The following is a 13,872-nucleotide window of genomic DNA, read 5'->3' as shown; positions in this document are numbered from 1 at the left end:
TTAAGTCCTATATACACCCAACGTGAAATTTACTCCAGAGTAGCAGATCAGCACCACTGAAGTCCAACTCGTGCCCTCAGAATAAGACTCCAACAGGGCACACACACCTTGTGTTGACCCTCTGTATGGGAGCAACTTTCACCCACAGAACTGATGCAGCAGACATAGCAATAGAGGAAGTGTTCTCTATACCACTCCACTTAAGTAATCCAGTGTGCAGAGGAGACCATATCTAGGAATGAGAGAGCAGGTCAGTCTCCATGCTCAAACCTTCATCTCTGTCATTTTTCATGGCAATCTTAGCAATTAGCATCAATTATAGTAGTGATTTTCAGGACATGGATAACTTGTTCCCTAAGCATTGGCAGAGGCTGCCATTCATTTCATATGAGGCTCCTCTTTTAGTTGTTGGACGACAGCTGCTTTTGGTCATTAGCAACTTGGGCTGATCATGAACAGACTGAAGAGCTCTGCCAGAGAGCATGAACTAACTCTAACCACTGAACTCTCCAAAGCTTCTATTTGTAATTTTGGGAAAGCAAAAAACAAAACAAAAACACAAAAAACAGCCCCCTCTCTCAAATGTTCCCTTGCCCTAAATGTTTAATAACTGTCCATCCAAAGAGTGTATTGTCTACCCTACATCATCTCTGTATTTTATGATTTGCTCAATATAATTTGACAGTGCTCCATTTACATTAGTCTGCAGCTCTGAAACTATTGTATGCGACACCTTGTTCTCCCCACAGCCCAGGAATTTTACAAACAAGTCAAGGCTTCTAAATACAGTTAGAAGAGCCCCACTACTGGCTGAGCACAAACGTAAATAGACTGGATGCAACAATATTTTTTATTATATTTAATACAAGTGAATAGATTAGAAGATCTGAAATGTTATAAAGCAATATACATACTGAATAAATAGCACAGGAGTCGTGTCTACATTATATAACACCGGCTAGTATTCAGAATACTTAAAATAAATCCAGTGACATTGGATAAAGTCCATAAAAATGCTATCCTGTCTTCCCTTGTATGAAATTGTTCAAGTATAAAAAAATCCAATACAGTGTAAAATATTAAATTCCAATTAGGTCAAGAATAAAAATAGCAAGTATTGCAGTTTCACAGGACAATGTAAAGCAGCATTCTCAAGCAAATGAAAAAACAGTCTACATACAGTTGTGTGGGGGGGGAAAAATCTGTACTAATGTATTTGAGAGGCCTACATGAAAAAATACTTAAGAGGGAAAAGCATGGAATTAGCAGTACTTAATGTAAAAACCTAAAAAGTGTTAATTTAAGAGTACCCTCATACAGTGCACATACTGAATTTAAATAAATCCAAGTCAACCTCTTTAATTGATTAGGTTAATATTTAATATGCTACATCTAAACCTGCTAAATAATTTATGCCATGAGATGAATACATAATTTTACAGTGTCACATCTAAAGTTGCTTTCTTTAGAGCGCAGCATAGTAAAACTTTCAAAATAAATATTTCTTTTTTAAATAGCATTACAATTAAGGCACAGTATAAATCACATACCATTAACCCTTGAAGAACTGCAATCTCAGTAACAAAAGTTGTCTCGTACTGTATGTTCTCTAATAAATATTTTTAAATATTCTGAAATAGATACTAAAATTGTACAAAGTTTCAAAAAAAGGAAAAAAAAGAAGTTCCCTTAAAACAGTTCTTAAAGGTTTAAATTCAGCAAGCTTCTTTCTGCCTTTATTCACAAACCATGAACAGATGCAATAAATAGAAAGAGAAGGCTGTTGTAGTAAAGGGCTGATCCTATTTCAGAATCAGAATAGCTGACACGAGCAGTTAAAGTTTCCCAAAAGTGAAACAGGATGGAGAGAGGGATTAGAAAGTGACAAGCTCATCAAACGAGCACAAGTGATGTGTTCTTTCCAGAACTGTCTGTGTTATTGATTGTCTCTACAGCTGTTGCACCCATTAATTCCACATCACTTGCTCCATAGTTCCACTCATCCAGAGGACAGATAAGAAAATAACTTTGGTGCCTGTCCACCATTTTATCAACCGGCCATGTTCCTCAGATTGTTCGATGCCCATTAATGAGATAGTGAGAAAATATTTTCTCACTAAAACAAGTTCTATAGGCCATGGTGAAAACTAGAAATGACAATCAGTGCTTTACACATTGTTTCAAAAAACTTAAACTTGATACAGGCTACATATTGCTCACTGATTTTTTTTCCCTGGTTTAACTTTTTCAAATATTTTCTCACTTGTAAAAGGCAGTTTGCTTCCCTGATATTGTAAAAAATACACGTTTAATTTTTTTTAAATATAAAGTCCCATTGTTACTCCTGCCATTCTTTCATGACAGTACATTATAGATTGTTTCTTCTCAATTGATACCTGAAACTGGTACCCCCACCCCACCCCTTCCCTAATAGCAACATGATTTGGATGCATGCTGTATGAAGACAGTGGAATAAAAAAATCTTTAACTTTGCAGTAGCATAGCTTTTCTTAAAGCTGCTTAGTTAAATGTTAATTGTCTTTTATTAACTACTTATATTGGAAGGCTGGAAAAAAGGAAGAGAAAGAAAGAGATCTATCTTTCTTCAGAAGTCCATCTGCTATTGCATGCGGTCTGCCTGTAGCTGTTGTGGCTGGTACTGACCAAAGGCTGCAGCAGCTGTCCCAGGTGCTGCAGCAGTGAGTGGTTGCTGGACTGCATAGCCATAACCCCCAGCAGTGACATATCCTGCAGCAGCTGGGGATGCTGCATACGGGTACTGGTCATAGGCAGCAGCGGCAGCAGCAGCTGCCGCAGCTGAGTATTGTGCATATGCCGCTCCAGTGTAATCAATGTAAGGCGTGGTGGAGGCAGCAGCTGCTGTAGGTTGGACATGTGGAATTACAACTCCTGGCTGCACAAAAGCCTGTGGATAGACATAATGAGCAGGTATCCTGTTGAAAGATGGAAAACAAAGTTAGAGGAAAACTTACGAATTTTAAGTACTATTTCCATATTCAGAACTAAAACAAACTCAATTTAGTTGTTGTTATGAGCATAGGGTTGCCACAATAGCTAAATTTATTTAATACACCAATGTATCATTTCAATAGCACAAAGAGATGCATTGCTCAAAAGCCCAGCATTAGGAGATGACTTAATAGCATTACACAGAACACCATCAAGCAACATCAAACGTGTTCACTTTAAAATCTTTAGAAGGGCCAGTATTTGGGATGTCAGTTTAAGACATCTGTAAAGAAGTTAAATTTGTTTATTCCAGATCCAAGCTTGGATTGTGTATTTTTAAAATAATCTGTAAGTGATTTTGTTGCCCTAATTCTCACTAACTTCATTGACTATTAGTAAAATTCTGTGTTATGAAGACTGGTTTTATTATAAAAACTATGCAATTTGACAGTATAGCCACTGTAATCAGTTTGCCAGTAGTAGATAATGCAGCTAAACAGGTTTTTTAGTTGGTCAATTCTGTAGCCCATCACTCTCCCCCCCCCACCCCCCAATCTTCTTGTAAAAAAAAAAATTGCATTGTGGCAACCCTACTTAGATTGCTATGCAGACTCAGCACACATTAATTTCTCTGCAACCTCAGTCACCCTTATTAAAAATTAAAAAAACACAGGCGACAAAGGAGTTTAAAAGTTCACAAGTGTGGTAAACACAGCACGAATCACACTTTCCAAACGAACTATAGTGCAGCTCACTTGGTCACAAGAGGCCATTGAGGAGAAGCTACATAGATGCTATTAAAATTCATAACAGTGATTCCTAAGTACATGTGCATCACACTTTTGTAAAGGTCATAAGGACACAAGGGTCAAACCTGTTTGACAATCAGGCCACTGATGTCCTGTTTTGTGCCAGCTTGTTTATTTCTATGCAAGACATACAGCATAGAGTTTTGGGAGATGGGGGTAGGATTAAATCTAAATAGATCTGGTGTTTAACAAAAGCAAAAACAAGTTTATGGCTCATTAAATAACTGTTTGAACAAGTCAATAGATACACTTTCTCATTTCCTCCTCCAAATCAGAGAACTTTGCTTCCTTAACTTACTAGCCTATGATTGAACTACTTTTGATAACAGTAGTAATCCTCTCACATCACACAGATCTGCATACAAAGTAATCCCACCATTCCATTGTATCGTGTAATATTAAAGACATTCTTTAGAGTAGAGTAATACCATGTTCATTATACATTTAATCCCCCAATCCTGCAATTGGATCCATGAGTAGACTGAAGTCAGTGGGGCTCTACACAGCCATAAAAAGTCTGCTTTTGCAGCTCCCAGTGCAGGATCAGAGCCTTAGACTTTGCACGAAAGTTAAAAATTTCCCTTTCCGGCTGAGTCCAAAGACAACTCCAGCCTTTTAGCATGATATTTACATTATAAACATAGATGGAAAATTGCAGCACTACCATTTGTCCTCTTCCTCCAGCTTTAAGAGCCAGACAGTTTTTTTGAAAATAAAAAAACAGTTTTACTTCCAGTTGTCAACAGTTCAATTAAATGGGACACTCAACTAAATTCATCCCAAGATTTAAAAAAATTATAAAAAACAAAGCATTAAATCTGATTGGCCTTTTAAATTATAAAAACTTAAAGACAATTAAACTCAGACAAACCCAGTAACTAAACATTTCTCCCTGCAAAGTTTGTAAACTAAACACTGCAGCTGTAATAACTTAACACAATTGAGTTATTTCATTTTCCATTGTCTGAGATGACTGCAGAAAATTAGAGCAACAAATGACAAAAAGTAGTGAAACTAGATTTTTACAACTAATTAATAAAAAAATGTTTACAACATTTTAAAGATGACACTGGCCCTTTAATCATGTTACTATCTTAGCTCTCCATTCAAAAGGGAAACACACAGTATCTGGTATTAGATACCAACCAGAATATAAAAACAATCATAGCATAGTTTTTACTTCTGACACGCTACTTTAAAAGGTTTATAAATTAATTAAAATGTAATTTACATGGTAGCTTGATTATTAGTTTAAATAATTTTTCAAGGGTCTTTCCTAAACCCTGATACAGAGAGTCCATTTAACATCCAACAGACAGTTTAACATCCACGTAGAAGCAAATGGGCAGCAGTAATTATGGCTTAAATATTACTTTAAACAGTAAGAAGACAGTAAGACATACTACATTTCTAGCTCTTTCTCTATGCGAACACAAATGACGTTACCGAGGATTTCTTAGAACACTTGTACATGTACTTAATTTCTTTTTAAAAACTAGATTGAAAGATACACATGCTCCCACTTAAACCCTTGTGACTTGTTTCCTTTAAGCCAAGAAACAAAACAGGTGGTGAATTACGAAACTATCCCTTTACAACAGCATTTTAGTCTGCATTATACATGAACCCTGTGCAGGCCCCCACCATCATGCCATTTCAGATGTGGTGATTGACAGTGTAAGCTGCAGTGGGGCTATTTTTGATCCATCGGTCATGAGACAAGGGTTTCAAGCAGAGTAAAATGACTTTATAAGGCCAAAGTAAACGTCTATCTACTGCAAAGGCAAGCATGCGTACATCTCAATGACACCGAAACACTGCTCTTTAATCTTTTGACCTCAGTTTCCCATTGTGCTGGGACACCTTAATAAAACAGTCAGGTTATTATAAAGAGTACTATTTTATATTAGATATTATAATATTGGGACAATATTTTAATTATACAACGGTCTTATGGCAAGGAAATTTTTTCCATTTTGTAGTACATAAATTTATTGCCTCAAGCTACTGCCTTAAGGAAAAAAAAAAAAAAAGACGCAATGTTTAGCACCAAGTAATTTTGGTGTATACAAATGCTCTTGCCATAAGACTTAAGATTTTCATTAACCTAAGCTGTAAGAATACTTTTGCAAAGTTAGAATGTTGATTAGGTTTAATACTATAGTAGCTGTATAAGTAACAGTAAACTGCCAAATATATTATTGTAAATGTTATGCATACAAAATACAATGGAAACAAAAAGACAGCCTAGGCTGATCTGGAATAGCTGCAATACATAGGAATTCAGTATTAATGGACAGAACAATTATGATACCATTGAATTCTTGAACAAGTAGTTACTGGACTCTCCATGAGACCTGTTCCTTCTGTTCTGGATCTTGCATTGCTTCATCTGTTCTTTGTAAGTACAGTTAACTAGCAGATTTAATTCAAAGTTCAATATTGAACAGCCTTCTTATACCAGAACAAGAGTTATGTATACACACTAAAAATCAAGCATGTTTTGGGGGTTAAGTTTGTGCTCAATGCCTTCTGCAGGATATTGAAAAATATATACATTCGGTTTTCTTTGACCACGGCAGTTTCATTCCACAACTGTTTCAAAATTATCAGCTGCCTGATCTTTTAATTATCAGCTGAGGTCAGAACTCTTCCCTCCATCCCTTAAAATCAATGATAAGGATTTTGTAAAACTTAGAGGTGACTTAGCCAGGGTTTGATATCAGCTAACCATTCGTTGGCTAGTTTGTCCTTTTGGGACCTAATTCGGCTCTCATTGAAGTCGGTGGAAACGTTTCCATTTACTTCAGGATCAGTCCTTACACAAACAGGGAAAAAGATCTAACTGTTCATATCCTATGTCCACCTCTCCCTTCATGCACGTAATTTTCCACTGATGTTACCTCAATGGAACAAAATAAAGATCTTTAAAAAAAATGCATTAATTCAAAATGAATTCAATAGCAGCATTTGGTGTTTCAATATAAAGCTATACTTTTATGAGTCACAGTGGGATAAGTAACCAACACTGAACTCTTCAAGGTCCCTTCCTGCCCCACATTTCTATGATTGTGGTCAGATTCAGCATGCCAGGTCTCACACATATAGTAAGTGAGATTCTGGATGTAAAGAGGGGGTGAGATCAGGAAATGTTACCTGGGTGGGAGAATTAACCTCTATAGCATAGAAAACAGAAACCAAAACTACAAGTGTTTTATTAACAGGAACTAATCGCGCTTCTCTTAGCTAGAGTAAAGCCATGGAGGTACCATACTCAGAATTAAGTATGTTCTCCCACTAAATCTGATGTAATGTGATGCTGAAAGTAACTGCATTTTGTCTGAAAGGTGGAACTATGACAGAGCACTGCTGACAAGAGCAAAGTAGAACCTCACTAATTTGCACTTTGCTAATTAATTCACATGCAAAAATGGCACTCTGCTATTTAATCCACACAAAAATGGCACTCTTCCCTTTTACTAGCAGAGCACAGTTCTGATGTTCCATATTACTTACTTTTACATAGCATACGGAAGTACACTTACTAGTAGTCACAGAAAAAATTGAAACTCAAAGTATGTTTCAGTGGAGCCCTGCTCTCACCTCAAAATATTACTCTTTACAGAAAAATTCTGTCCTTTTTAGCAGACCCAAACATTAAAATGTCTGAAAAATGAGCCCTTACACAACCTAGCCTGTTCCCCTTTGTCATAGTCATCACTCTCACTGTATTTTCCACTTTATGCATCCAATGAAGTGAGCTGTAGCTCACGAAAGCTTATGCACAAATAAATTGGTTAGTCTCTAAGGTGCCACAAGTACTCCATTTCTTTTTGTGAATACAGACTAACACGGCTACTACTCTGAAACCAGTCATCACTCTCTATCACTCCACTCAGTTTTCACTGCTCTCCCCAGCCTTAACTTTATCCCCTAAAATATATGCATAGATCAAAATAAGAGTTTAGTGGGAGATTCTTGGAAGTGCATCTCTTGAACATGAAGTTAGATTGTATAATCTCTTGTAACTGAAGGTAACAGCAAAGGTGCAGGGAACAAGGATAAAAATGAATACTGGATTCTACCAGTTTAAAACACATACCACCCCTTTTTGCAAAGTATGTCTCTAACTCAGATTGATATACAGTGTGTTAGAACCAGAAAAGGCTGATGGATTGGAGAAGAGAATCCATTTTTATTAAATCCCTTAAGTAGTACATAGTCCCCGTTCCTCCTTTCTTGCTATGCTAGGCAAGAACTTCCTCTTTTCCTCACGGCTGCACCTTTTGCATTCCACCAGCTCCTCTTTGTAACCCTGCTTTCATGGCCTTCTAGGTAACCCCTTCCCTAGTGTGAGTATCAAATTATTATCATATATTCTTTTCAGTTTCCCCACCATTTCTCCAAGAATATTAAGAGATACTTCCCTTCAACAAAGCCAGCATGATATATTTGGGAATATTATAAGAAGCAATAAAATAAAATAAATAAAAAATCATAAGTGAGCTTCAGGTACATTTTCAAAACTAGTTTCCTGATTATTACCATGCTTCCCAGACAACCACTAAACCACTCTACTGTGAGATAAGATGTTGTATGTGAAGTTTCTGGAAGACGGATTTCCCATCCCCACAACTTTTCCAAAAGGAAGACGATCAACTTTGAATGAAAAGCTAGCTTCAACTTTAACTATGGAGCAGCTACTGCCATTTCATAATACCAATGTACAGTATCTTAAATCTACACTTGTCAAGTAATTGAACAAAGTACATCCTTTGATGCATTCTCCTGCTTTGTTAGCTTATTTATTAATTAGCAAAATTCATTATTTTGCAATGACCCAGTCAGTGTGAATTAGTGAGGTGGTACAGGACAGAAAATTTAAGCAGATTTCACCTCCTAATTTTAGGTCTATAAAAAGCAAGTGTTAGAAGTACTTAGGAATAATATACTTGTATTTTTTTTTAAAAGGAAATGCATTACATATTAAAGTCTGATAGAGAAGTTAAAGACTGGAATTAGAAAGCCCAAGTGGAAGCACAATGTTAAACAAAAGAGCTCCACACCCCTTCATACCCCTCTCAAGGAACAAAACCAAGAACTATAAACATGCAAGCAATATGTTGATTTTCTTTATATAAAAAAAAAATCAAGATGTCACACAATTTAGCACTCAATACAAAATACAAATATGGTTAAAAAAAAGAAGTCACAGGCTACAGCTTGAAAGCAAGAAAAAAAAAGTCCCTTTGCTCCCCATGGCAAAGTCAACACTCCTCAACAACAAAAACAAAATTAAGAGACCCCAAAAAACTTTCACTACAGCTTTTTCAATTAAATAAAAGCACACAGTTTAGCTATCAACACCACTTCATTTCTGTAAAAAATAAAAAAAGCACACGGATGTCTATTGACTATATGAAAAAACATACATGCATCGTTAATCACCATTTTAGCTTGTTTGTTTTTGAGTGTACTGGTTACAGTGTTTAATTCCAAACAGAACTATTCCACCTCTTATCATCATATCCTTCTGATCAGTTATCTTAACTGTAAACGATCCCTGTCAGATTAGAAAGAGATAAATAACATTGAGTCAAGCTGGGAAAAAAATAAATAAATGGGGGGCACAGCGGTCTTGTATAAAGTCATACCACTTTGTTTTATCAGAGGGTGGTATGAGTCTGATCCGCTTGGGTTGGGACGGCTGCATACTTCGTATAGACAACTCGACTCAGCTATGGTCTTTAAAGCATTACCAAAGAGAACATATTTACAAGGTAGATGTTTTTAAGTCTGGAAATTTGAATGGCAACATTATAAAGTCAGTGACAGTACTGTGAGAGGCCACCCAAGGTTATACTTTGTTTGTGGACCTGTTTTATAGACTTACCCAAAAGGCCTCTGTATGAGAGCTGGATGAAGATGCTGAACACCAAAGGCAAAACCTACCAACAAAACACATCACATTCTCTATATGAGCATTCCATCAGCTGCTTATTTATGCTATACACACAGTAACCTTCACTAACAAGCACTAGTAAAGATGTTCAAAAGAGCGAAGAACCACAGGTTACAAAGAGGGTGTTTTGGATAATTTTTTTTTACAATCTAAACTGGAGGAATGTGATCTTGACTCTTGCCAATTTTCAAAAAGACAACTTATTTGGCAACAACAAGGAGAATTTCACTCAACTGTTATTTAAAAGCAAACGTTCTCTAGCAGCAAAGTCTAGTCCTTAACTCTAAAGCCTAAGAATTATAAACTGGATTGTAACTGGGTGAATATATGTGGTTTCTACAGACTTCATTGGGAGCCATGCATGCAAACGGAAGGGTAGAATTACTCATACTGTAATATACACTGACTTCTTACTTCCTGAAATATTCATACTGGGCCTGATTCCAAGCCCCTTAGTCATATGAGTAGACCCATTAACTTCAGTGGGAATACTCAGGTGACTAAGTACTCACATAGGTGACTATGTGAGTAGTCAGTCACCTGAGTATTCCCACTGAAGTTAACGGGTCTACTCGTGTGACTAACAGCCCATCAATGTCAGTAAGGGGTTCACAGTCTGGCCCCTTTAAAATATGAACATTAATGCGCTACTATATTCCCATTTATTTTGCTGTGAAGCCGTGGTATTGAACAGGGCATGAAATCAGTGAGTGAGTTTTGGATCAGATCTGGCCTTGTGATAAATCCATTCCTTTTTTCATTCAGTGCAATAGATTCCATGTGTTTTAGAAGTTCCCATTAAAAGACTGACTGTGTTAATAAGACTGGGCACATCTAGAAGTTCCTGTATCCTAGCAATAATCTTTCACCTCAATTATACTGTAAATGGTGTTTGTCATTTCATTCATAATATAGGGTCCAACAAAACGGAAATTCTGTATTGAGGAAATTTCTCAAAAGGGGACATATATTCCTCTATGTACAGTACACACGCACACCTTTAGTTTTAATGTTGTATGTAATCCATAACTTTTTGGCTATCTGTAAAAATGCTTTCATAAACACACACACACACACACACACACGAACTATACTCCAAGGAAAGTCGTGGCATTGCCTGAGAGGGACTTTTTTTTAAAAAAAACTTTAACTCAGACTGAAGTTTTGTTCTTCTCAGAAACTTTGTTGAAGGGCAGGGGAGGGAGAAAAGAGAGAAAGAGACATTCCTCACCTGGTTGCATTATCCTTGGTTTTGCTCCCAGGTATGCCAGGTTCACGTTGGCTTTCCTGCCATCAATGATAGGATTGGGATCTTTGCAAGCCCTTTCAGCAGCAGCTCTGTCAGCCATGGTGACCTTAACAATATACAGTGCTATGAATTAAACCACTTTTTCCATTGAAAAAGCAGCAGAATTCACCTTTTCACTAAAACAACCAGCTTCTCCCCACCCCCCAAGACAGTACGAAAAATATGAAGCCTCATCTCCCTAGATGTTTTTGATACAAAACTAATGGGCCTGCTTGAATAATTAAGATAAATGGGGTTTGTTTACATGAAGACACTGAGGATCTTTAACACAAATTAACAAAAGGCCCAAGAAGTTAAAATGCATTAGTTAAAGCACATTACATCCCGTTGTGAATGCTCTCATTCAGAAATAAAGGAACCTGAGTTCTTTAGCTTAAAACTCATTGAAGTACAAAAAATACCCTTCCTTTCCTTTGTTCTGTGTTTAATTGGTAAACAGACACAGAAATCAGGTTATTTTAAGCTTCTAGTTTGCTGCAGTATAATCCTAGGGGCGTGTACATGTATAGGAGCCCCCTGTACTACCACAGATAAAACTTCTAAGTCATATCAGTAAACAACCAGCTAGCCTAATTTGTTGCCAGAAATCTGCATGTAACTTTTCATGTACAAACCACGATCCAAATCCCCTCCATCAGGGATTCCTCATTCTTTCCCCCCTCCCTCAAAAAAATTAAATAACTCCTCAAAACAAAGTACCCTTTCCCCCCAATCAGACAAGCACTTTATCTAGGGCTGCCCTCTAGATCTACCCTGCCGCAGCATGCTGGCCTTTGCCTCACAAGAAGTTTCTCTCTGGCTTCAGGCACTTCTCAGGCTACACCTGTCTTCCCACCCCCACAGGGGATACAACGCTGGCTTCCCAGCTTGTTTTAGTTTCCCCAGAAAGCGGTTGGATCCCTCCCACCCACGAAGCGGACCCAAGCTAAAAATGATGCAAAGTAGCCACGGAGCAGCAGCGATAAAAACGATCCCCCAAAGAAACCCCCCCACGACTTACAAATCCGTATCCCCGGGACTTGCCGGTCTGCCTGTCGGTGATGACCACGGCTTCCTCGATCTCCCCGAACACCTCGAAGTACTTGCGCAGGCTGGAGTCTGTAGTGTGATAAGGCAGGCCCCCGACAAAGATCTTGGTGTAAGTGGTGTCCTTCTGGGTCGTGTGCATCTTCCGCGCCTTTCGCTGGCCCTGCCAGCCGGACAGCCCTAAGCAAACAAACGGGGAGAGTAGTGTGCGCCTGGGTGCGTTTACACGTGGTGGGAGGGGGGACTTATTCCGGAGTCAAACCCCTTTTGCAATTACACTGCGTTCCCTTTTGCAAACCAATCCGCCGCTGCCGCCGCCTCCGCCTTTCAGGGAGGGAGCCCCGCAGCCTCCAGCAGTTTTGAGGTAGGTGTTAGAAGAGGAGGATGGAGCGTGTCCAGGCTGGCGGAGGCAGCAGCAGTTACTGGAGAGAAATGCAGGGCCCGGACGCTAACAACGGAGTGGCTTTTCCCTGTTTGCTTTCCCCTAAAAGCCGGGGCACCCTGGGATCCTCCGCCTCCCGCAACAGGGGCGGGGATGGGGCGGGCCCTTCTCCGCCTATTGGCCCGCTTGGCCGCAGGAGCCGACACACAGCTGTTGCGAACAGCTGGGGGCCGATTCTCTTTTCTTGGGTCCGGCCGCCCGGGCTGCAGGGAAGGACCTGAGAGGAGCGCTGCACGCTCGGGTTTCCCCTTCAGGACAGGAGCGGCCCGAGCAGGAGAGGCGGATTCTCCCGGCTTGGTGTGAGCGGGAAGGGCCCTGAGGCTGATCTGTGGCAGGGCTCGTGGAAGTCGCTCGCCCACACCCTGGGGCGAGGTTTCTGCTTCAGCTGCCGCTGCCCTGCGGTCTCGCCGCTCCCCCTCCGGTGGGAGCATGGACGCTGGTAGAGCTGCTCCCTCGGCCCTTCTCTTCGCTCCCCCACCCCCCTTTCCTTGTGCAGTCACCACTGGAGAGAAAGAAGAGACCGAAAGAGCGCGGAGGGGCCGGCCTGGGGGCTCAGAGCCCCAGGGGTATCTAGCACAGGCCCAGAACTCCTCCGTGGGCCATACAGGTAGGGGAATTTGAGGCGGGAGATTGGTAGGGGAGAGGCAGGAAGGGGGGCAAAGGTAATAGGAAAGAAAAGGACGTAACAGGGAAGAAAGGGGAGTGAAAGACAGTTGTGCATCAGGTAGAATTGGGAAAACAAAGCTATTCACCACTACTCCCCCCTGCCCCTCTTAGGGCTACTATTGACTCTTCCCTCACTCCTCTGTGCTCATTGCCCCTTGGGCCTTTTTCTTTGAACCCACCCCTGCTATAAATAGAAGTCACCTATCAATGTGCAAATGGGATTTTATTGTCAAAACGGTGTCTACGTTGATCATGGTATGCATCTGCTGAAGTGAGCTGTAGCTCACGAAAGCTTATGCTCAAATAAATTGGTTAGTCTCTAAGGTGCCACAAGTACTCCTTTTCTTTTTTTGATCTCTCTGTAGCTTCCCTTACCAGAGTATCTGTGTGCCCTGTAAGATTAAAGTACACAATTTACCTGTAGAGTACCTCTAGCTCTTTCATTCTGCAGGCTACTTCACACAAGAAAGCCCTATGGCCCACCTCCGTTCCTAAATTCTCCAACATCAATATAGGTGGTTTTCGAAATGCTCCCTTCCACACATCAGGAAGAAAGGCTCTGCAGACCCTTTGTGATCCATGATTGGCAGTTTGAGAAGTCTCTTTCCTCCCCTCTCCAGTGATCAGGTGTTCAAGGTTAAAAAGAACTAGATAAGTTCATGGAGGATAGGTCCATCAATGGCTATTA

General features: G+C 39.6%; 1 protein-coding gene across 2 annotated transcripts; it reads right to left on the bottom strand.

Annotated features, from left to right (window-relative positions):
- Positions 1 to 836: 836 nt before the first annotated feature.
- RBM24 (RNA binding motif protein 24) lies at positions 837 to 12,587 on the bottom strand. 2 transcript variants are annotated; one of them, XM_077810619.1, is made up of 4 exons: positions 12,051 to 12,587; positions 10,973 to 11,096; positions 9,673 to 9,727; positions 837 to 2,954 (listed from the first exon to the last, which is right to left on the bottom strand). In XM_077810619.1, exons 1-4 carry the CDS (start codon positions 12,216 to 12,218, stop codon positions 2,621 to 2,623), a joined length of 681 nt encoding a protein of 226 aa, XP_077666745.1. In that variant the 5' UTR covers positions 12,219 to 12,587; the 3' UTR covers positions 837 to 2,620. The 2 variants fall into 2 exon arrangements, with proteins under 2 accessions (XP_077666745.1, XP_077666746.1); XM_077810620.1 differs by having other exon boundaries at positions 12,074 to 12,256.
- Positions 12,588 to 13,872: the final 1,285 nt, after the last annotated feature.

This window comes from Eretmochelys imbricata, chromosome 2 (genome assembly GCF_965152235.1).
Source record: "Eretmochelys imbricata isolate rEreImb1 chromosome 2, rEreImb1.hap1, whole genome shotgun sequence".
Lineage (NCBI taxonomy): Eukaryota > Metazoa > Chordata > Testudines > Cheloniidae > Eretmochelys > Eretmochelys imbricata.
This window is presented reverse-complemented; position numbering and strand designations above follow the sequence as displayed.

Excerpts from the sequence above, each read along its gene's own strand:
- RBM24 (XM_077810619.1), bottom strand. The coding sequence starts at position 12,218 with ATGCACACGACCCAGAAGGACACCACTTACACCAAGATCTTTGTCGGG. Across the intron at positions 9,728-10,972 it reads ACCAAGGATAATGCAACCAG|GTTTTGCCTTTGGTGTTCAG; the intron begins GTGAGGAATGTC and ends TTTTGTTGGTAG. Across the intron at positions 2,955-9,672 it reads CTCATACAGAGGCCTTTTGG|GATACCTGCTCATTATGTCT; the intron begins GTAAGTCTATAA and ends ATCTTTCAACAG.